At 28.0% G+C, this 24,643-nt stretch overlaps 1 protein-coding gene across 2 annotated transcripts in view; it reads right to left on the bottom strand.

Moving 5' to 3' along the window:
- LOC129961658 (uncharacterized) overlaps nt 1-24,643 on the bottom strand; it is a 95,839-nt gene that overhangs the window by 15,429 nt on the left and 55,767 nt on the right. For both annotated transcript variants that reach the window (XM_056075184.1, XM_056075185.1), the window contains exons 3-4: nt 14,565-14,650; nt 1,608-1,700 (exon numbers count right to left, since the gene is read on the bottom strand). In XM_056075184.1, the coding sequence (XP_055931159.1) occupies nt 1,608-1,700; nt 14,565-14,650 (179 nt within the window). The remainder of the gene's footprint in view (nt 1-1,607; nt 1,701-14,564; nt 14,651-24,643) is intronic.

Here is a 24,643-nt window from a genome sequence, read left to right as displayed (position 1 = left end):
CTAAATATAATCCTTATATATTATTTCATATTGTACATCATAACAATAATAAAAAGATTCGCTTATAATCTTAAAATGTGGTTTTATTGGTCAATGAAAAATGTAAAAGTAAATATATAAATCTCAAATTTTCAGAAAATATCATTGCTTTGAAACTAAAAATTCCTATAATAATCTGTTAAATTATTTGTTAATTGGCCATTAAAAGACTATCATGCATTTATGCTATTATAAAAATATGCAAACACAAAGCGTCAAAAATATTTCAACCAAAAATAAATAATGCTTAATTTTCATCAAATTATGCGATGAATGACTTGTAGATCATACACACATGCACACACTCACACACACACACAAACAAATACGCATACAGATAAGCACACAGATGCACACGCACATATATGTGCGTGTGTGTGTAAATATTCGCAAATTTTTCGCAAAAGTATTAAAGTATAAATGCGTAATTTTACAAAATTTTGAAAGTTTGCATTTTTTTTTTTTTTTTTGTCCATGAATCCTCAGATTTTTTCTTCAAAAACAACAAAAATTCTTTAAAATTAGCCTTATTAAGTACAACTTTTTTATTTATAATATAACTTATAAAATACGACTCCTAAATATTTCACATCTGATTCACTTTTTTTAAAATATTATTTTTAAGAAAATGCAAATGATTTTTATAAATTTGAGAAAGATTAAATTCCGCCATGAAATAAACAATTCAATTATATCACATATTCATATTTTCATACTATATTTAAATGCATGCTATACATCTTCATCAAACTCTTACTATATAATCAAAATCTTCAAAGAAATATAGAAAGAAATAATGAGTAAGGTATCCGACTACGTTAAAAACACTGGCTATCGACCACATTGGCGAATTATATTTTTATTATTATTTCTTGTAGTTCAAACTTCCCTCTTTCCAAAATAGTATTTTCTAGGAAAAGGAAGGTCTGACCTATCATCCAGGAGAATTGTAAACAATTTGGAAGCTAAAATGTGTCTTTAACTTCACTTTTCTCAAACTTCAATTTTCATAAAAATTCTCCACCGTTAACATGATATCTCAAAAACTAATAGAGGTATTGAAATAAAAATTTCAGCGTGTGTTTTAAATAATATGGGCAATGAAATGTACTAAAAGTTTTATTGTTGGTGAAATACTTTTACATTTATAGGTGTTTTTAGAAAATTTAAGTTGTAAATTTATGGAAAAAAGGTATATACGTATATTTTTACCCATAACTTCTTTGCATCTCAAAATGTTTCTTAGATTTTGGTTCATTTCATTCATCATTATATTCTATAACTTGTGTACAAAGAAAAATGAGATTGCTGCATTGCAATTTTGTGCAGAATTTTAACCGTTTTGGTTAAATTTCATTGAAATTTACTACAAATTTCCCTATTTCTCAAAATATATCATATTTTCAAATATTTTTTTTTGTATTTATAGTGTTTATAATTGACAATTCATCTAAAAAAATTAAATCCAATTAAAAAAAAACATTTTCGAACGTAGTCGGTTACCAGATGTCTTTCACGAATTGAAAATTGACATCATGAACTACAATTCTAATATTCTAATATCTTACATCTTTAGCCGTGAGGTAGATGCACAAAAAGACATCTAGCAAAGTTGCCATGGATACGCATACGAGCCATGGTATAAGAAAGGTTCTATTGTCCTGTAAGAAAGAAATATTATACCATTAACTAAATAAAGGATATATATATATATATATATCTTCTACAATTTTGTGTCTCATTAAAGATTTGGAATGTTATTAGACGTTATATTATCCCACACAAGTTACTAGTCATTATATTTGTTACTCAAGTTATTAGTCATCATATTATTTTACTTATTACACCAAATTTTCCAAATTATAAATCAAATTTTATATTATTTTGAGAGTTAACCATAAATGAATTTATTTTTACTTACTTATCACAACTATTGTCATAATAAACACATAATGTTACCCGAATCGGTGGAGCCAAATTTGAAACAGAACATAGTTTCTAATTACAGCTGCTTTTTGTTGAGGGATTTTTTAATTAATATAATGTTGCATATATAATAAAAAATAATATACATTAAGCATAGTATAATGATGTAAGTAAAACATTTACTTACATCATTATACTATGCTTAATTATATATATATATATAATTAAGACTACTGTAGACTATTTTGTCTAGGATATATATATATATATATATATATATATATATATATATATATATATATATATATATATATATATATATATATATATATATATATATATATATATATATATATATATATATATATATATATATATATATATATATATATATATATCCTAGACAAAATAGTCTACATTTTATTATTTACGCTGTCGCCTGGTTTCTTAATATTTATTCTGCTGGTCTGGAATTTTAATATTTGATCTTGCCAATTGGGATTAAAATTGATTAAGAACGATTTTGGACTATTAGGTTCTCCATAGGGATGGAACCATGATGTTATGATGGAAGGGATGGAACCATGGAAATTATGATGTTTCATTTCTAATATAGTTTCTTTAATTCTTTGCACATTATTAATAAAACATTCACTCACATATGCAAATATGTGTACACATTTTGCCTGAAAACCCTTTCTTTCCTTATTTTGAGCCTATAGCATATTTCTTCTGGTTTTTATTTGCTTTTATGCTTTAATATCTGTTATTCAATTCCATTCTATATGACATCACAGAAACATTATGATAAACGTTAGTGTTTGTTCATTTGAGGTTTAGTTTTGCCATATTTAGATACTACTAACCTGTGAGAAATCATCAGTCAGTAAAAATATGAATATATCAGTTAGTTAGCAATATCAATATGGACTTTACTAACAAGTGGAATTTCAGTCAATCTCAAAGAAAAACTAATTAACGAAGGATTTTTCATAAGTTGAAATTTTTGTGATATGAATCTTCGAACAATGGTATTGAATTAGATAAATGTTAGTAATATGCTAAATACATCTACATACTTAAAAAATACAGTATATAATTAAAATTGTTAAAAACTAGACAGTATAAAAAACCGAAAATGTTATTACATTATACAAAATAATTAATGCAATCATTAAAATTGTAGCATTGACTTAGTTTGATATATTCTATATAGTTGTAATAATCCGATAGTTTTTATTTTCCAATTATACGTCATTATATTAATTATTTTAAGCAATCATGCCAATTATTAATATAAAAAGGTAAATTCTTTCCTATAATGTCGGTCTCTATTCAATGAGTGATTTCCCCCACATGTTTTGAAACTGCCTAACCTTTCTTGTAAAAGAAAACTGATAAGCACGGTTACAGATGTAATACGTTACTTTTTAATTAAAATTATTGGTTTAATTCATCCCACAGGAGTTTAGAGATTCAAATAGTCTCTTCAGAGCTCGGATTTCAACCCATAGTACACACAATTTTAAGTTATCAAATTTAACATTAAATTCCACTTACATTAAAAATATCGCAGTTTTCTTTAACATGAATCTCTTGTAGTTCTTTCAGAAACATTTTTAAAACTAATAAATAGCTTTCTTCATGGAATAAAAGACAAAATCCCTACAAAAAGTGGTCCTCATGGTAATAATTAACATAAGTATAGGATAAAAAGATAAGTTGTTCTAATGATTATAGTGCTGCCATGCTACGTGGTTTGTTGTAATAATATAAATAATGTAATTGTGCATATTATTTATGTATGATGCATAATGTATCGCAATTTAAATTATACGGTTAATATATTTTAACTAATCAAATGCTCAGGCACATTCTTAACTACTCATGTTGCTATTGCTATCAGCTTGAAAAAAATGGTTTTCAAAATTTTACATATGTTGTTAATAAAATGTTACATTGATTTAAATTGTTTTCTTAATTTGTGGATTTTTTTCACATTTTTTATTTATAAACATTTAATGTATAAATGCATTTAATTTAATTATTAATGCATTAATGTATTAATGTATTAATGCATTTAATTTAATGTAATATATATATATATATATATATATATATATATATATATATATATATATATATATATATATATATATATATATATATATATATATATATATATATATATATATATATATGCAACAACTATCAATGGCAATAAAAATAACGTTTTGATTCAATCTTTTTTATTTGAGAAATATTAGAGCAGACGTATAAAATATGGACATTATTATTATTATTACATGCTATTGCAATTCAAGCTGTCTGTTATACCATTTTCCCGCAAAAAATATTTAATTAGGCTTAAAGCAAAAGAAATTTCTTGTTTTCAGCGAAATTTTAATTGGAAACTATAGTAGACAAAATAAAATTATTTCAATATCAAATTTATATGTTTCATGGAACTGCGATGCAAAAATATACCCTTAAACAGTTTGAAGGTCTAAATTCAATATTATTATTAAAAAAAAATTTCCAATGATGCACTCATAAAAATGTTATTTTAAATTATTCAATGCTCTATTTTTATTAAATTGGAGTTACTATGGAAATATCCAATTTTTGAAATGAGAATAGACATATCAATTTAATTGGGATATAATATCGTGTTTCATGTCCTCCTTTCTTCTGTAGGATAAATTGCACATCCCACAGATAGTGGTGGTGTGTTACAGTTTCTAATGAAGGCCAGACATATGTTAAATCTATCATCTTGAAATGTGATCAATAGTGGGATAATGAAGTTTTCAGATAGATGCCGGACTGGATTCTTGATCTCAATTTTTGCTCATATTCTAAATTGAGGCAGCCACTTAAACATTCCTTGTCTTTCTTCCTAGAATGTAGATAATTAAGTAAAATAAAATCTTCTTGACACCATTACACTTTTCAAAATATCCTTTGCATTTGCTGCGATAGTTTAAAAGAAAAACTGGTTAATCACATTTCGAATGTTTGTTTTAGGTATTCCAAATATGATTTCGCCATTTAATGGCGCTTTTGTTTGTATTTACTAATCTAAATTGTACATTTTATTTCACTTCTTTCTACATGACTTTTGTATTCCATTTTATTCATATATCTATATTTTAGAAGTTGATTATTCAAAAATATGAATTCTATCTTGTAAAGAATGTTGTTAAAAAGTAATTCTTAATATAAACATAATTACATTCAAGGATAAGGTACTTTAAAATATGAAGATTTCCGAAAAATCTCTATTAACTGAATTTGACCAATTGACTAAATGACATTCCAAAGATGCATCAAATAACATAAATCTTATCTCTAAATACTGTTTAGCTATACCATAATCATCTTTTTCGAAAGCAATAAGCTTATAATTTTTCATTATATGAAAAAATTATAAAAATAGAGACTCATTAACATTCTGTTGAATAATGCTGAACTCGAACTAATGGAAAGGTAGACATTCATCGTTCCAACGGTGAGCGCTCTATGACTTAAAACACTCTCTTTCTGTAACAAAATGAAATAGGTCCGATGATTCCTGTTCCAAAAGAAGTGATATAAAAGGCGTCAAGAAAAGAGATATCGCTGAAGAAAGAGTGATTGATTGTGGGATGGGAGAAGGTAGAGGCTGGCGTCGCTTAGACGACACTCACTTTCTACACACGCAAAGTGGTGTGCAGCTTCGCTTCTTATGCAATCGATTTGCGTGGGTTCTGATTTAATTTTCGTGTTCGTGGAGTTCTTTTGTGAATGAATGTAGACGTCAAGGAAAAGTTCCGATTAGTGATGTGATTTTAGTCAATATGGAATTTAGCCAGAGAGATTGACGAGTCCACACCCTGTCTTTGATGGATATTCTCCATCCACGAGGAAACTCCAACAGGAGTATCCATTCTGATTAATCCCTCTTGAAATTACAAAAATCTCAGATAAGAGAATGGAACTTTATCAATTCTACTGAAATATTTATGCGAGTCCCTAATGCTTTTGTTGTTAATGAAAGTTGGACTTAAATATGAATTCTAAATCTCGCGACAAAATTGAGATTACGATGTACCCAAGCATTGTTAAAGATGAAATTACTCGTATTCTGTATTTCTCTCGAAAGAGAGAACAGATAGAAGGGAAGTGGATTGATGGGAAATAACTGCATATTCTGCTTAATTGATCTTTATAAATTGAAATGCATACAGAATAAAAACGCTCAAATCCCCATCTTAAATTGTATATCTGCCGAGTAAGCGCAATTTTCTCCACTAAGAAAAAAAAGAAATTAGAAAAAAAAATTTAAATATAAATGCTGAAATACAATTAATTTAAAACAGACGTTTTATAATAATCAACTTTAGTTTCGGCAATTAAAGATTTCCCCTATTTATTTCCTGAATCTCTGAATTCATTAAAGTTGTTCTGCGTATATATTGATGACGAAATTCTCTCTCTCTCTCTCTCTCTCTCTCTCTCTCTATATATATATATATATATATATATATATATATATATATATATATATTTCCTTTCCCAAACATCAGAAGCCTATAAAATTCAACATCAGACTGGTTCACTGAATCATTTTACAACTGCATTTAATTCAGCATTTCGTTTAAATAATTCAAGGAAATGCAAAATATTATTAGAATTCATTGATGGCAGGCTTGCTTTGTCATCAAAATTCCATTCAATTAGAAGAAATAAAATAAAAAAAAGAAGTCAAGATGATGGAAACCGGTAACAATCAATGCTTAATCACTAGAACCATTGTTAAATATAAATTCAAATATTGTTAATAAAAATTAAAATTATTGTTAAATTGTTATGACTTGTATACGGGTAGAAATTTGAATATATTCCAAGATTATTATATCAGAAGAATAGTTTTTTCTTTATCTTGAAATTTAGTAAAATAGCCTTTCTAGCGAAATCACTACAATTTCTACAGCATATCATATTTGCAAGATTTTTAAAATTTATTTTGAAATATTTTTTGAATTTCTTTTATTTGAAGAAATGATGTAAGAAAATTGAAATTGATTTATCAAAACATTCAATCGTATGCTTTCGCCTGTGTTAATTGCTTTATTTGGACATTGCTTCCGAAGTGGGATTCTCATTTCTGTTTTATTCCATAGTATATCGGTTTTGTAAATTGGGACAACAATAATTTGTAGTAGCCTGATATCATTAAATTCATCTCTTTATGTCGCATCAAATAGAACTTTGGGTTTTTTTTAAATCATTCATTCATATTGCTCCATTGGATAAAACCTCAATTATCTAGGCGAATATACTTGTCTCTAAAGGCAGCCATTAGTATGCAAATTACTGTTCCTTAAATGGTCGATTAAAATGTTTCATTTTAAGAAATTATGAACACCTGAGTAAGAAGAAAGTACAAATAATTTGTTTCAAAAAAGTAAAAAACGTGTTTGTTTCCTAAATTTTTGCAAATAGTATTTTCAGACGCAAAGTTTTAAAAATAAGTACCCAAATGTATGAAAGTACTTTGGACTTTGTAGAGAGGCATAATTAAAGTTATAAAAATTTATTTATTATATGGCCTTCATAGCGAAAAAAATTCAGAATATACATATAAACATATATATATTTGCATCTATACGCATACGAAGTTCTCTGCATTTGACTGTATAGTTTGTTGGGATATTGAAAAAAGCAAACCTACTGGCTTAGACCATTTTTTAATTGCCTCTGACTGCTGTTTGAGTGAAATCACTTTTGCAGTTATCAGGTATAGGATAATAGACATATAAAGAATGATGCAAAGTGCAGAATCAGAAAAGTATAATGTATTTTTAACTTTTGAGAAATTTTTAAAAAATAATTAGTTATATAAGTCAGAAATACATAATGCACTTGTGGAAAATGATACTTGTGGATTGATGATAAGTCTCTTTTAAAAATGGATTATTATTGTTCCAAAAGTGATTGTGATGGAAATTAAAGCTCTGTCTTTATTAACGCAACAAGCATTTGTCTAAACTGCATTTTTAGGAGGGGAAAAAAACTTGATTTTACCTAATTCAAGGCCCATTTCTAAATTCTAGATAGTATAGTTATTCTATTCATGTTTATTATTAAGTTAAAATATTCTCTTTACAATCATTTATTTAATGTTGTGTACTAGTCTGAGTCACTTTAATTTTAGAAAACTACTTTTATAAATCTACTGAAAAGTCGATTTTTATTTATTTTATTACTTTTTAGTTCATTAACTAGATTCGACAGTTGAATATAAAATCATATGAAGAATTAGTCCACATAGCTTCCTTCGCATAGAAACAACTTTATGGAAAAAAAAAAGAAATTGCTAAAAATTTAAGAGTTTCAGTGCATCAGAAAACAATTTAGTAACCAATTATAATTTTTTTATATACTTGAAGCAGATTAAATCAATACATTGTAGTATAAATGTCGAAGAAACTTCTCCAATAATAAGTCACTAAACTTTGTTTTCCAAGAAACAAACAGAAAGGAATAATAAATATTCCATATATATATATATATATATATATATATATATATATATGGAAAATTTATGGGTATAGGGGTATGCACTGCATACGGCGTTCAACAGTGAAAGCGATTCGTGGTATAGGAAATTGATCGAAAGTAATGTCGTGCTATACATGGATGCGTCATGCGTCCAGATCGAAAAAACGCATAATAATACGGTATCTCATTCTTTGATTGCCGTGGACCAATATTTATTGATTTACTGCCCTAAGGAAGCCTTACACATTCAACATAATCCTGAAGTACTCTGCCGAAATTGCTGAAAGCAATCAAAAGCAAACAGCCGGGCCCTCTCACATAAGTGATTCTTTTCCATGACAATGTCAGCACACACGCTTTGCGTGAAACCGGGACAACCTTAAAAAACACTTCCGTTTAATCCGGATTTATCACCTTGTGACTTCCGCATCTTTGGGCAATTTAACAGAGCCTTACAGGAGACAAATTTTCATTCTGACTAAGAAGTAAAGGAAGCTGTGCAGGAGTTCCTCAAGAATCAACCACCATCTTTCTGCAGAAAAGACCTAGAGTTACTTCCTTATCGATGGGACCTGTGTTGCAGTGACCATGGTGATTTCTTTTGATTTCCAATAAAAATGTTATTTTCATTCAATTTTTCTAATTTTCAATTGGGCAACACTTATACTTTCCTGATAAACAGTACTATTTTTTTATTATTATTTATTCATTATTTCATTGTATATTTTCAGATTGATGTATTTCGTTCCAATTCATGATATGTAAATGTTTCACTGATTTCAAATGCACAATTTTCATGTTATTCCCCTTTTTTCTACCCTTTATAATTTACTTTATTAATTTTGTAAACATATATGCATTTTAAAATTTCTTTTTAGTTATTATACACTAATAATGTTTGCCTATTACTATTACTATTGATTCTCCAAAATAGCAAAGTAAAATTCAAATGCATGCTACATATTTTATTGAGAAAAAATTGTATAGGGTGCTTTTTTTTACTGAAACGTCTCAGACATAAATATAGTCACTTTCTGCTAATTCATCTAAACTTTTGATATCAATCGAATCATCTAGGTATCTTATAAAGCATGCATATAGTTCGCAAAACAAGGAAACTTTTGGACAAAAGTTCGAATTTCATTTTCTCTGAGACAAAAGTGCTAGGGTAGCTTTTATCGAGTAGAAGTTTAAACTACCTATTTTTAAGTTTTCTTGTTGTTTTCTTCTTCTTTTTACTCTACTATCCTTCAAACATTACTTTTTGTTAGATGTTTCTGGTAAAAGTGTTTCTATACCATCACACTAATTTCTATATTAAGATTTGAAATTTCCTTTAAAATATTGAATGAAATATTAGAAAAACATCTTTATTATTCCTTTCTGTCTGTTTCTTGGAAAACAAAGTTTAGTGACTTATTATTGGAGAAGTTTCTTCGACATTTATACTACAATGTATTGATTTAATCTGCTTCATGTGTATAAAAAAATTATAATTGGTTACTAAATTGATTTCTGATACACTGAAACTCTTAAATTTTTAGCAATTTCTTTTTTTTCCATAAAGTTGTTTCTATGCGAAGGAAGCTATGAGGACTAATTCTTCATATGATTTTATATTCAACGGTCGAATCTAGTTAATGAACTAAAAAGTAATAAAATAAATAAAAATCGACTTTTCAGTAGATTTATAAAAGTAGTTTTCTAAAATTAAAGTGACTCAGACTAGTACACAACATTAAATAAATGACTGTAAAGAGAATATTTCAACTTAATAATAAACATGAATAGAATAATTATACGATCTAGAATTTAGAAATGGGCCTTGAATTAGGTAAAATCAAGTTTTTTTCCCCTCCTAAAAATGCAGTTTAGACAAATGCTTGTTGCGTTAATAAAGACAGAGCTTTAATTTCCATCACAATCACTTTTGGAACAATAATAATCCATTTTTACAAGATACTTATCATCAATCCACAAGTATCATTTTCCACAAGTGCATTATGTATTTCTGACTTATATAACTAACTATTTTTTAAAAATTTCTCAAAAGTTAAAAATACATTATACTTTTCTGATTCTGCACTTTGCATCATTCTTTATATGTCTATTATCCTATACCTGATAACTGCAAAAGTGATTTCACTCAAACAGCAGTCAGAGGCAATAAAAAAATGGTCTAAGCCAGTAGGTTTGCTTTTTTTAATATCCCAACAAACTATACAGTCAAATGCAGAGAACTTCGTATGCGTATAGATGCAAATATATATATGTTTATATGTATATTCTGAATTTTTTCGCTATGATGGCCATATAATAAATAAACTTTTATAACTTTAATTATGCCTCTCTACAAAAGCCAAAGTACTTTCATACATTTGGGTACTCATTTTTAAAGCTTTGCGTCTGAAAATACTATTTGCAATAATTTAGGAAAAAAAAATCCCAAAGTTCTATTTGATGCGACAGAAAGAGATGAATTTCATGATATCAGGCTACTACAAATTATTGTTGTCCCAATTTACAAAGCCGATATACTATGGAATAAAACAGAAATGAGAATCCCACTTCGGAAGCAATGTCCAAATAAAGCAATTAACACAGGCGAAAGCATACGATTGAATGTTTTGATAAATCAATTTCAATTTTCTTACATCATTTCTTCAAATAAAAGAAATTCAAAAAAATATTTCAAAATAAATTTGAAAAATCTTGCAAATATGATATGCTGCAGAAATTGTAATGATTTCGCTAGAAAGGTTATTTTACTAAATTTCAAGATAAGGAAAAACTATTCTTCTGATATAATAATCTTGGAATATATTAAAATTTCTACACGTATACAAGTCAAAACAATTTAACAATAATTTGAATTTCTATTTAATTTCTATTAACACTATTTTAATTTATATTTAACAATGGTTCTAGTGATTAAGCATTGATAGTTACCGGTTTCCATCATCTTGACTTCTTTTTTTATTTTATTTCTTCTAATTGAATGGAATTTCGATGACAAAGCAAGAATGCCATCAATGAATTCTAATAATATTTTGCATTTCCTTGAATTATTTAAATGAAATGCTGAATTAAATGCAGTTGTAAAATGATTCAATGAACCAGTCTGATGTAGAATTTTATAGGCTTCTTATGTTTGGGAAAGGAAATATATATATATATATATATATATATAGAGAGAGAGAGAGAGAGAGAATTTCGTCATCAATATATACGCAGAACAACTTTAATGAATTCAGAGATTCAGGAAATAAATAGGGGAAATCTTTAATTGCCGAAACTAAAGTTGATTATTATAAAACGTCTGTTTTAAATTAATTGTATTTCAGCATTTATATTTAAATTTTTTTTTTCTAATTTCTTTTTTTTCTTAGTGGAGAAAAATTGCGCTTACTCGGCAGATATACAATTTAAGATGAGGATTTGAGCGTTTTTATTATGTATGCATTTCAATTTATAAAGATCATTTAAGCAGAATAAGCAGTTATTTCCCATCAATCCACATCCCTTCAATCTGTTCTCTCCTTCGAGAGAAATACAGTATACGAGTAATTTCATCTTTAACAATGCTTGGGTACATCGTAATCTCAATTTTGTCGCGAGATTTAGAATTCCCATTTAAGTCCAACTTTCATTAACAACAAAAGCATTAGGGACTCGTCATAAATATTTCAGTAGAATTGATAAAGTTTCGCTCTCTTATCTGAGATTTTGTAATTTTTTAGAAAAATTCCTTACACACACACACACACACACACACACACACACACACACACACACACACACACACATATATATATATATATATATATATATATATATGTAAGGAATTTTTCGCTTAGTTACAAATATATTAGAAGTTATTTACAAATAATGATTTCAAAATTATTAATGGTTACATGTTGAAACATTTGTACACTTAAATTGCAGTTTGAAAGAAAAAGCGAACTATTTAAAATTTACTTTTAAATAAAAAGTTTATTTATTAATCCTAATTTCAATTGCTCTAAGTCGTATTAATCCTTTATTATAATTAAATATTATCAAAGGTAAAAAAATTCTGAAATTAATATTTTCTCACATTTAATATCAAAGGCTAACTCTTATGGAATAAGAAAATTAAATAAATTAATTGCTTAACTGTCAGGTAAATTATGCAATTATTAAAAGACCAAACTATCTCAGGTTTGCAATTATAGAAGAATTTTCTTAAAAACGACATAATTGTAATCGGATAAAGAATGAATTAAAGAATTCCAGCTTTTCAAAAATGAAATCAATCAAGTTGAATGAAAGTATTAAAGATCCATTAGCACTTTCTAAATGCTACTTTTGAACTAAATAAAAAGTATTTTTAATACGCCTATAAGTAATTACACATATAATAAAAAACAGCATGCCTTACACATCCAGTCAAACACTGACATCACAACCTTAAGTAATGTCGTCTGTGGAGACAACTTATTAGGCATACAAATTGCCTATTGAGATTAGTTACAATTTATCTTATAAAAAATATATATATTCTTAAAAAAATGACAGAAGAATTACAGCATAAACAAAAATATTCATTTATATGAATATGTGTAAGCAATATATAACATTCCGATATTATTTTCATATTCTTTTGAATATTTTACAAACTGACTTATAAAGGAATATGTGAACAAAAAAAGAAAATAAATTTGTTCTATATTATTATTAACATTATATTACAATATTTAAATATTCTATTCCTTTTTAAAATTTTTAAAAATGTGTTTAAAATATTTACTTTAATAAAATCAGCATTTTTCATGGAATTTAAAGCAAAGGTATTACTTTGTTATTCTAAAGATTTTTTCAGCCATTCTTTACTACTTGATATCTTGATTGATTTTAAACGTCTTCAAGATACCCATTTAATTCTTTTATCTTGGTAATGATACTTATTAGTCACACAATGACAGTTTTTTTAGATCTTCTAAGGTTTCTTTCCTCCTCTTTTCATCTTTTTTTATATACAGATAATTATTTCTTCGCGCAATAAATTATCTTTTAATAGCATTCCATTTTTCTTAACATTTGCATGTTATAGAAAAATTGATTTTTCTTTTCATAAGAGTAATTTATTTTTGCTTCGATTGTTATTGTTCAGTCATCTTTAATAATGCTAAAATTTTTACTAACATATTTCAAGCACTGAACTATTTTTCTGTAAATACCGTGGATTAATAGATGCTTTATCTTGCATTATTGAATTTAATAATATTTATAAAGACTTAGAATTCCAGTATTGGACATTTCCAATCAATGTGAGAATCAGTAAAGAGAAAGTATTAATTTCAGTTTCGTTTTAAGTCAAAAATATGAGAAATAATAACTATAATATAAAAAATATTTAAAAAACACCCTAAGGGAAAAGTTTTACTACAATTATCAGTACAAATTTTAATCTAAGATTAGGAGAAAATTAGCTAATAAAATCAGTTGAATAAAATTAATACTTTTTAATCAGAATAGAATTAATTTTAGATAAAATATTTATTCATAATCGCAATTTGGATGACTCGTTCAACAATTTAAGCCAATAAAATTACTCTTAAATAGTTTTCTCACATTTTGAATTCTTAACTGGACTTATGATCAATACTAAAATTTTCTTGAAAATAAATAATGTGTGAAAATTTTACAATCAAATCCTTCGAATTTATCACCAAAATCTAAAATTTTCAGACTTTTTCTTGGTTAAATTTGAGCATTAATGAAGATGTTTTTATTGGCAGTTCTAAGATTCTATTTCCTGCCATATTTAGCAGTACATATCTAAACATCGTCAACAATGCATTTTGCAATGGATTTTGTTTAATTTTTAATTTATTTAAAACTCAAGAAATGACATATTATTTTTAAAAGATAAAACAGCACAATAATGCATGACAATTAATCAAAGATAAACCATTATTTAAAGTAATTAAAACCTTTTTTGTATATATAAGCATTGGCTATAAATTTGAGAAAATAATAGGAAATTGTAACTTTATTTTAAAATTACTTACTGCGCATAATCCCACTAAGAGTAACGCTGAAGACATGACACACATACCGGATACGCAAAGAGCCAATAATCCAAGCCCGAAAAGCACTGAAAAATGAAAAACAAATAATAATACATTCCCTAGTGTTAGTTTTATATTATGAATTCAAGTTACATTCAATTTAAAATAAAATAAAATTATTTTTTTAAATTAATTCTATCGTATAGTACTAAAAATACATTTCTATACAATATAAAAATGAAACAACTCCAGACAATGTAATTGTACAGAATACGAGTGATTTTTCTATCTGTTATTGCAATGACTTGGTTTAAAAACAATTTGACTGGCCGTCCTATGTTTATTTTTGTAATTAGTTCTCAGAATTAGCAGTTTAAATTTTATCTTCTAAGGAAAACAACTCATTAAAAGACGAAGGGAGAACGAAAAAAAGTTTGCAAATCGTTCGAATAAACATTAATGCCATAAGTTTTGGAAAATCCGATATATGTTTAATTTATTTGGATAATTTCCTAAAGTTCTTATTTAATTGAGTTACATTAACTTTTAGTTTGGAAACAACCTCTAGTTTATTCTGAATATTGGTCAAATGAGTATGCATCGCCTTCTCTAAATTTGGCCTCTATGGATTTACCGCACACCCAAGCCCAATTACTCAGGATTCTACGGCGGAATAGAGTTTTAAACCTTGAACTCTCTAGCCTCCGAAGTCGAGAGTTTATCATCAAGCCTCAGTTCAAATATAATGATCTCAATTCAAATACAGCTAAATGTTAAAATAAATACTCTAAACAAATAGGACTTATACATATGGTTCTGTACATATTTTTTAACTCGAATATATAGTTTGTAATAATGAAATAATGATATTTTTTTTAAATTGACAACGAGATGGCTCCGCATATATGGAAATAGAATAAATCGGTTATTAGAGAATTAAGATTTAATACTATTAAAATACTATTTTATATTTATATATATATATATATATATATATATATATATATATATATATATATAATATTTCAGTAAGTAATTTTTTACAACCCTCCCATGTGAAAGTCTAATTAATAAAATATGTTTCTTACATTTATCTATATTCTCTCAAAGTTACGCGAGTATGCGTATATAATTCACCAAGATGTTGATAGGTCAAATTATCGATTTATATCACTTTTTCATATCTGAACGCATTCTTCGCAGCAACTTTCATGGATAATACAAGTATTATAATAAATCTTTTTTTACGGCGGAATTAAAGAAAAATAATTTATTTTGAATTTACAATAATTTTTTTTAAAAAATAATTCTGAAATAATACAGTAAATAATGTTATCACAAAACATGTTCATAATGAGCATTTCGATTCCTATGTGAAGTTATATTCCTCTAATAAAAATTAGATACCCATGTAGCTGCGCCATGATTATATTACGAATAAGTGATCCGAATTCCAAAATATACCTCCTTAATGAAGTATGTTATTATTTTTTTTTGCAAAGTTTAATGTCACTTACATAATTGCTAGCAAATGTTTCCTTCTTCAGGGTTGCTGTACTTATTTGACATACCTTAAAATGTTCAATTTCTCAAGTTTATCTACCCTTCTTTATTACGTCTAAGTTGTAACAAATGATCTGTCAAAGTGAACGACGTTATGTGTCAGTAGCGAATTTCTCTTCAGCCGTGATGATTGAATGTTGCATTACTATGCTAATATTTGCATACGTTATTTTTTATACACTGAATAACTATACTTAACTATATAACTATACAATAATATCAAAAATACATGTTTTCAGCTACACTTGTGATAAGTACTTATAAATTTAGAAATAAAAGCATATCTTCTAAAAGTAAATTTTATCTTTTAAATCTTGAAATCTGTACATGCATTAACGAAAGTAATATAAACATTTTTATAAATCGCACTTTTACCCCTTAAAAACTGAATAAAAATTTAATATTTTTCATTTTTTTTCTTTACGGTTAACCTTCACAAAAGCAAAATCCAACGTATTTAATGCCACTTTGTACTCGGAAATATATGTCTAAATGCCATATTTAGGGAAAAAATTCTTGTTTCACTTTGGTTGGTTAACCTTGTAGAAATAAAAAAAAAGACGCTTAACTATAGAAATAAAAATATGTAAAAGTTCGTTTATTCGATATCTTTATTCTCCGTATGCTCTTTCTCTATACCTTTGATATTTTGATACAGCACTACACTGGAATACGCGCATGGTTTCAGACACATGGTTTTATATAGACGTTACCTAAGACAGGTTAACAAAAATTACTTTTTGAAAACAGCGCCATCTACTGGACGTAAAACTAATACACGCTGATCTAAATATTTAACGATTCCTTTTCAGTGTTTCCGATTACATTGTTAAATTTTCATAGATTTCATTCTTATTATGATTTAAGTATTTCATTAATTTGTAATTCAAATTGTATCTTTTACCATCGTATTTTTTACGTGAATATAGTTTTTTCTTCTTATTTTTTCATTTCGTTTTCTTTTACTTTTTTTTACAGAGCAATTGGCAGTGTAATTTAGCTGTGTCGTTTGATTTCAGTTGGATTAAAATTATATCATGAAATTGAAACCTCCTGATGGATTCATTAAAGCAATCTGAAATATTCCGTTTATCATTGAATTTGTGTCGATTGATCTATGTTAGGAATAGTTAAAATTTAAAGCTTAAGTAAGTTTAAAAATAGAAAAAAATAATAATTTTTCAATAATAAATTCTGCAAAAATGCAAATGTTGCACACGATTTCAGCCATTGCAAAGCTTTACTGTATTTAGAATTGTATAACTATTAAACATGTAATTCAGATGGAAAGTCAGCCATCTGACTTTCCGACCCGCCACGAAGGCACATGGATTTAAACCATAAAATTGAATGACTGGACCGCAGCAACAGCAACACTGGCGGGAACTGTGGTTGAGTCCTAAGGGTCATCACCTGCCACGGTACAACCTTCCCCAAAGGAAGTACGTCCCGTCATCGATGGGAGGAGTCAGATCCCCCACCTATTTGTGTACCCTCCACGGTGGTGAGATTCAACCACCATGCCAGACGCATTTCATCCTCATTTTAAGGTGCCCCCCAGGAGTTAATTCGAATGGAAAATCATTTAAACGGCGAGTAGTAGAGCGAGTCAACGGTCAACCACATATTCAAAGAAACTACTATATCGAGATTGTATATTTCATAACCTAATCAAGATGAAAATTTCTTTTTTCGCATGTCGTTAGTAAAAGTGTCCGGCCCATCATCTACCTGGCAATTGAGAGTTGTCATCGGTGTTCTATACATGCAACTTTCCGCTGTGCATTCAGGACTTTATTGGAGAACGGCCGATACTGGGATATATGCACTCATGACCCTTGCAACATGTCACATCCAAATCAAATTCCCTGCATTGTTTACAATCATATTGACTGCTTGCTGTCTTCTTTCATTTCCAACAGAGTTATGGAAAAAATAGAAATCACAGGTAGCTGAAAATATATTCTGAAGAGTACACAAGGGAAATTTAAATATGAATATGGATCTCATAGTAGAAATCTACAACAGAGCATTGATAAATATTAAATATTTATGCTTAGAAATCACGAACAAATTCCTCAATCAATTGTGAATGCCATCTCCTAATCGATCTGTCTCTGCTTCATTCAATGACCAATTGCATCATGGAAAAAATTAAACATTATAGATATTTTGTCTTATGTACAATCAGATATTTCTAAATTAACGCTTGCCCAAATAGGCATTTATGATGAACTGATACAAACTTGCCAATAAAAGAATAAGAGGAATCTTGTTCTTAGATGTGACAGAAGAAAATGGTAAAATGTTCCCAATTAGATTTATTCTGACCACAATTTAATAACAAAATCATATTGACTTAACTGTTGCGTTGCCTTAGCTGCGACATAACTACCAGGTGGAAGAACTGCTCATTCTGCTTTGAAATAGCCAGTTAACATACAATTCATTGGAACTCTCATGTGCAGTATTTCCAAAGAATTTGGCATAAGAAAATATTGCTGAAATGCAAACTTATTTTTTGTATTTTGAATGCACAATGGCGGGCAAAAAATCGCTTGATGCTCTTGATTCATCACCGCAAGATTTTCGTGGAAACATCAGACCATTTTCAAATGCATTAAGATTGCAGAAGATTTCAGGCAGCTATTACATGTTATTCCTCGATAGACATCAGCAGGCGAAATAATTGCATGCCTGAAATATACTATTTGGCGGTGACACGTAGAAACGTCGAAATTAACCACATATATTGGTTTCCAATTGCAAAATGATTAATATCTTCAGATATTCTTATCACAATTGCTAGAAATTCAGAACGAAATAATGTCATTTGATCTGACACCAAGAATACTTTTATTGCCTCATAACTTCTGTAATTTAGTGACGTCAAAAGAATCAAAACTGGAAGACCGAACAACATTGACGACAAAGAATTGAAATTCGCTGCAAACGTATTTACTAATATTCGGATTAATTATAAAAACCCGATTGCCTGACAGAAAGAGCTATTCTTGCAGCAAGAACAAAGACGTCTACGAATTCAACAATATTATGCAGTCTAACATTCGAAATGAAACAGTCGCGTCGACACTTTTGTGGAAGCAGCTTAAACGGATAATAAAATGTGAATTCACTATATCTGTCAGAGATGCAATTACACATATTGCAATTGAAAAACAAATTTCTAATTCTCATGTTGTGAAATATAAACCAACCACCTCTTGTGGTAGAAAAATGAATAATGTTGAATAATCTAGATAGAATCTTTCAAAGTTAAGGCTTACCGCATTCCTATGATTCCAAAGGGATTTCAATTCCCAATTCGTAATTACCATCAAAAAGATTCAGGGCAAATAGTATTCAGATTTGTGCGGCTTTAATATAGACACAGGTTATTTTTTACATGGATTATTATGTTTTGCATGTTCTAGAATCTATCTGGAGACAATTTCTATATCTGCACAAACAATTCAACAACAATAAATATTGTATACTCCTACAAACATTGTGAAACTAAACACACACACACACACACACACACACACACACACACACACACACACACACACACACACACACACACACACACACACACACACACACACACACACACACACACACACACACATATATATATATATATATATATATATATATATATATATATATATATATATATATATATATATATATATATTCTAATTTAAGGAAATCTGCTGAAAAACAAAACAATTATGTTCTGTTCGGTAGACTCTACTCCTGTCTGATAGATGAAGCCTACTCCTGCCTGATATATCATTACAATATCAGTTCACCTAGATTCTTTATATCACCCTCATTCCTTGAAATTTCCATTCATTTACATAAACACTTTGGCTCTAAGCGTCGAATAGATATTTTATGCTTCCAATGTAGTTTGTTGTCTCTGTGAAGATGCTATTCTTTTTCGCTGACATTTCGCAATAACAGTGTTTTCCCGAAATGCAGCATGCAAAAAAAGCCCTTCCAAATTCTATTCCTGAAAATTTCTGAAGAAGCGATTCTGTTGTTGAAAATCACAAGAGAAATGGCTTTGTTCGATTCAACAATGCGTAAAGGTATCTATTATAGTCTTTTTTCTGTCTACTCCCGCTCACTGATATGCATTATCTATTGAAAAGAATTGTTTATGTCAATGGCATTTCTGTAACAATCATAGGCATTTCAATATAGATTCCTAAAAATTAGACATTTGAAAACTTCCTGAAATTTACTTCAAGAATTTCCCAAAATTTTTGATATTGAATCTTTCTTTCAACCATTCATAATTGCATACCGGGAAACATAATTTATGTACAAGCAGAAGCGATGAGGCACATCAACATAGAATGACACAAGTGCGAAAAGAAAGACGAACAAATGAAATATTTATCCACATGATTATATACTGTGAGATTGTGATAGGGATTTCTTTACGCGTGTTGATCTATTGAAGGAAATTATAGAGATCTTTTAAAGGATTATGTTATAATGATAGATCTGTTATCCCTTTACTCCGAGTATGGCACCATGACCATCTCAACAATTTTACAGACCTTCTGTTGCATTAATTAAATAAAAAAAAGTGGAATTGGATCAGGAAATAAGAAAACATTTTAGAATGAATTTAATATGGGTTGAATTAAGATAAAACTTTGGAAATTAATTAGGATAAAATTACATTTAAAAATATCATTAAACACACACACACAGATATATATATATATATATATATATATATATATATCAGCATGAAAATAATCCTTGTTTGCTATCAAATGAGAATTTATTATTTATAGATCATATTAATATAATTTCGTCATCATTTGCCCATTATTTGAAACCCAGAATGATGAAATCCTTGCTGACATATCCGTTTTTTTCCATATAAAATGCAAAATAAATCTTAGAAATTTTCTTTAAAAAATGAGAACATTTTTCATTACATGTTTGAAGTTTATAATTTTCCCGATAAATGAAATTGGACGCTGAGCAGATGAAACAGAATTGTATTTATTTTGAATATTATCAATTTATGCAAAATATTTATTGGGAGAGTAAATAAACAGATTTAAAGAATGATAATTATTATCATTTATATTATAAATACTTTTTTTGCAACATTGGAATTTTAATAAAATATGTTTGAGGCTGCGGTGCTGGTTTATAACTTCAAATCAATCCATTTTTTTTTTTTTTATTTCAATCTCAGAAGATGGAAGACAGTCCACTTTTTCCTTGAATGAATAATAGGTTAAATTAATAATCTTAAAATATTAAATGCTGAAACCCCCATAAATTGATTTTTAAAATGTAGTTAATAGAAGTTCTATGATGAAAAGATACAATTTTTGACAAAGAGTTTTTCACCAATTTCGATTGTAAAAGTAAAAGTATTTTCATTGTATTAATGAGAAATCTTATATCATAATATTTATAAAATATTATATATCTGGTAATCTCTTTTGAATTGATGAGTAAATTTTTGAGTTATGACTATTCATAACTAAAAAAAATTTTATATTTTCCAAATTCTTAATATTAAATACCATTTTTTTTTAAATTTTAAATAGAATAAAATGAAATAAATGTTAATTTATTCACTGAATCTGCACTCAAATTTTATTAATTTCGGAGTGATTTTTTCATAATCTCTTTGACTGTACCAACTTTTGTTTATCACAACACAATACATTTTCGATTTGCTATTAAAACAAATATTATTTGTGAAGCTTTTTAATGAAATCCGTTTTCTTCGCAAGTATAATAAATTATAAATAAAATATTGCATCATATTTTATAAGGAAAATTTACTCAAAGCAAATTTAAATTTTAACAAAAGAGACTCATCAGTTTTTTTTTTCTGTATAATTTTGCTACTGTTCCTTTCTCCTTACTTTGTTTTTGTTAGACTTATAAGGAAATCGCTCTCTATATAACTTATAATGCCATTCTTTTTTTCTTGTCGAATCGATCTTATTTAATTTCTTTAAAAGGGTATATTTGGCGGAATTAAAATTACTTTTCTTTCCCAGGTTTGTTTCTCTTTCTGTGGAAACTATTTCTCCCAGGAGCATTCTGGAAGAATGTTTCTGAACATAATTAATTTGTGATATGTTTTCGAACTTGATCTAATTAAATTTCCTAAACTTTGATCATATTTTGGTAGAACAACTCTTTGAAATTTTCCCAAAATACTATCAGTAAATAAAAATCAATTCATTTTTCCCATTTAGTGGTTGTGTAGATATTATTATTATACAGAGGGATTACAATTAAAATTCCACTTTGAAATGGTCAAAAAATTAAAACTACTGCACCAAATGATATAAAACTTGGTAATAGTTTAAATGAGGTCATGAGAATTCATTTTCAGCCAAAAAAAGTTCAAAAACTCACCTGCAGAGGTAAATGGTGCTTTTGCAATATTGTTAAACAAATTGGTACATGAATACATCGGTTCAAAATGTATATAATATTTTTCTGAAACATATAACAAAACGTATTCAAACATTTTCTGAAAGGAAATTAAATCGCATTACTGCATTCTCAACAGTAGCGTTTAGCATTTCTGGAGGAATGCTACTGAAATATTGGTGTATCACATCTTTGAATTCCACCAAATTGTTTAGATTATCACATGGATTTCAAAGCAGTGTTTATGAGACCCGTAGTCAGAAGTCACAGGGGTTGAGATTTGATGAGCGGATGGCCCAGAAGTGGAGAAACTTCGGCCTATAATCCGTTCCTGCGGGAAATGCTGCTTCAATCGCTGCAAGAAGCATGCAACAAGTCCAGCTGTCGACCGCTCTTCAAAGAAAAATGGTCCAATTATGAAACTAGCCGTCATACAACAACCAAACGGTGACTTTAGGAGAATACAATGGAAATGGGTAGGTAACATAAAGAATTTGTTTGACTCAAATTCTGCAATTATGGATGTTGACATCGCCATTTATGCAAAAGTAGGTCTTATCTGTTCACAAAATTTTACATGGTCATTGTTCGTCCACTTCCATCTGTGCAAGGAATTTCAAAGTGAAAGATGTTTTTGCATCAGGATCGTTAAGTTGAAGTTTTTGAACATGTTAGATTTTGTATGGGTAGAACTGCAGCAGTCTACGAATAATTTTGTATACCGTATTCAATGGTACGTCCATTCGACGTGTGACAGCACATACCGTGTATACTTTCCATTGTTGCTTCCTCCACTGCTGACTCAACAAGCTCATCGGTTTCCACAGAAGCAGGTTTACTTCTCCACCCAGGTGCAACAGATAACAACCCCGTGACTTCAAACTTTGGCATCATTTTCCTCAAACCCTGCATTGTCATTAGCCCTCGGCATATTCTTCTCATTACATTTGCAAAGCACACGTTTCATTGCCATCGCATTCATAACAAAAATTAACGAGAAAAACATGATTTTGCAAGTTTAGAGACATTGTGAATTCGTAACAATGAGAACTCTGACAAACAAGCTCAATTTTATACATAAAATCACAGGACGTGCAAAGCGCATGTGCATAAATCATTTGCTTCTTCCTGCTGTAAGCCAGTTATAAGCCATTGTGGTTTTGCATAATCCTACAGTTCCGTTTCAGACACGATTAAACACATTTTAAACCGACATCTTCATGTCCAATTTTGTTTAACAATATTTTAAATAGTGCCATTTACCCCCGATGGTAATTTTTTAAAACTTTTTTGGTAGAAAAGAATTTTACATGGTCTTCTTTAAACTATTAACAAGTTTGATAACATTTGATCCAGTAGTTTTAATTTTATGATAATTTCAAAGTGGAACTTTAATTATAACCACGCTGTATATTAAAACTTAACCATGAATGGAAAGCAAATATTTAAGTATTGTTCTTTGAAAGCTATAAACTATTTTTATTTCATTTGATTTATTTAAATTATAGAAGAGAACCATAAATTTGTCTAAAATTATGTCTCTTAAAAATGTTATTTCAACGGGACATTTCATTACATAACTGAAAGAAAAGTAAAATTCTCATCAAAGCAAAAATATTTTTGTATAAGCAAATAATATCAAATATCAAATACATTTAGTTAATATTTTCCTTCTTTTTCTCGACCATTATTTTATAAGATAAAAGAAAAGTAATTGAATTTATAATTTGAGGAATCAAAAATGCAACATGTTTAAAATTTATTCAGTATGATACATTAAAAATTCCCCAAACCTCCACTCTATCTTTCACTCTATAAATAAGAAAAAAATGTTTGCACTGAAACGACAGATTTATTGGGCATTTGGCTGAGGTAGATGGAAAAAAAAATTTTTCAAGAATTTAATATTCATATGTAATATATTTGAATGATAACCATATATTAAATTATCGTATAATGAATATTTAATTACCTCATAAGCCATAAAACATAAGTAAAGAATCCTTTGATTCACTATATATGTCCTTCACTATATATGAATTCCTTTGATTCACTATATATGTCCAATGAAATACTAA

The sequence above is a fragment of the Argiope bruennichi genome, chromosome 2 (assembly GCF_947563725.1).
Source record: "Argiope bruennichi chromosome 2, qqArgBrue1.1, whole genome shotgun sequence".
Taxonomy (NCBI): Eukaryota; Metazoa; Arthropoda; class Arachnida; order Araneae; family Araneidae; genus Argiope; species Argiope bruennichi.
The sequence above is the reverse complement of the archived record's forward strand: the minus strand, read 5'-3'. Positions and strand labels throughout refer to the sequence as shown.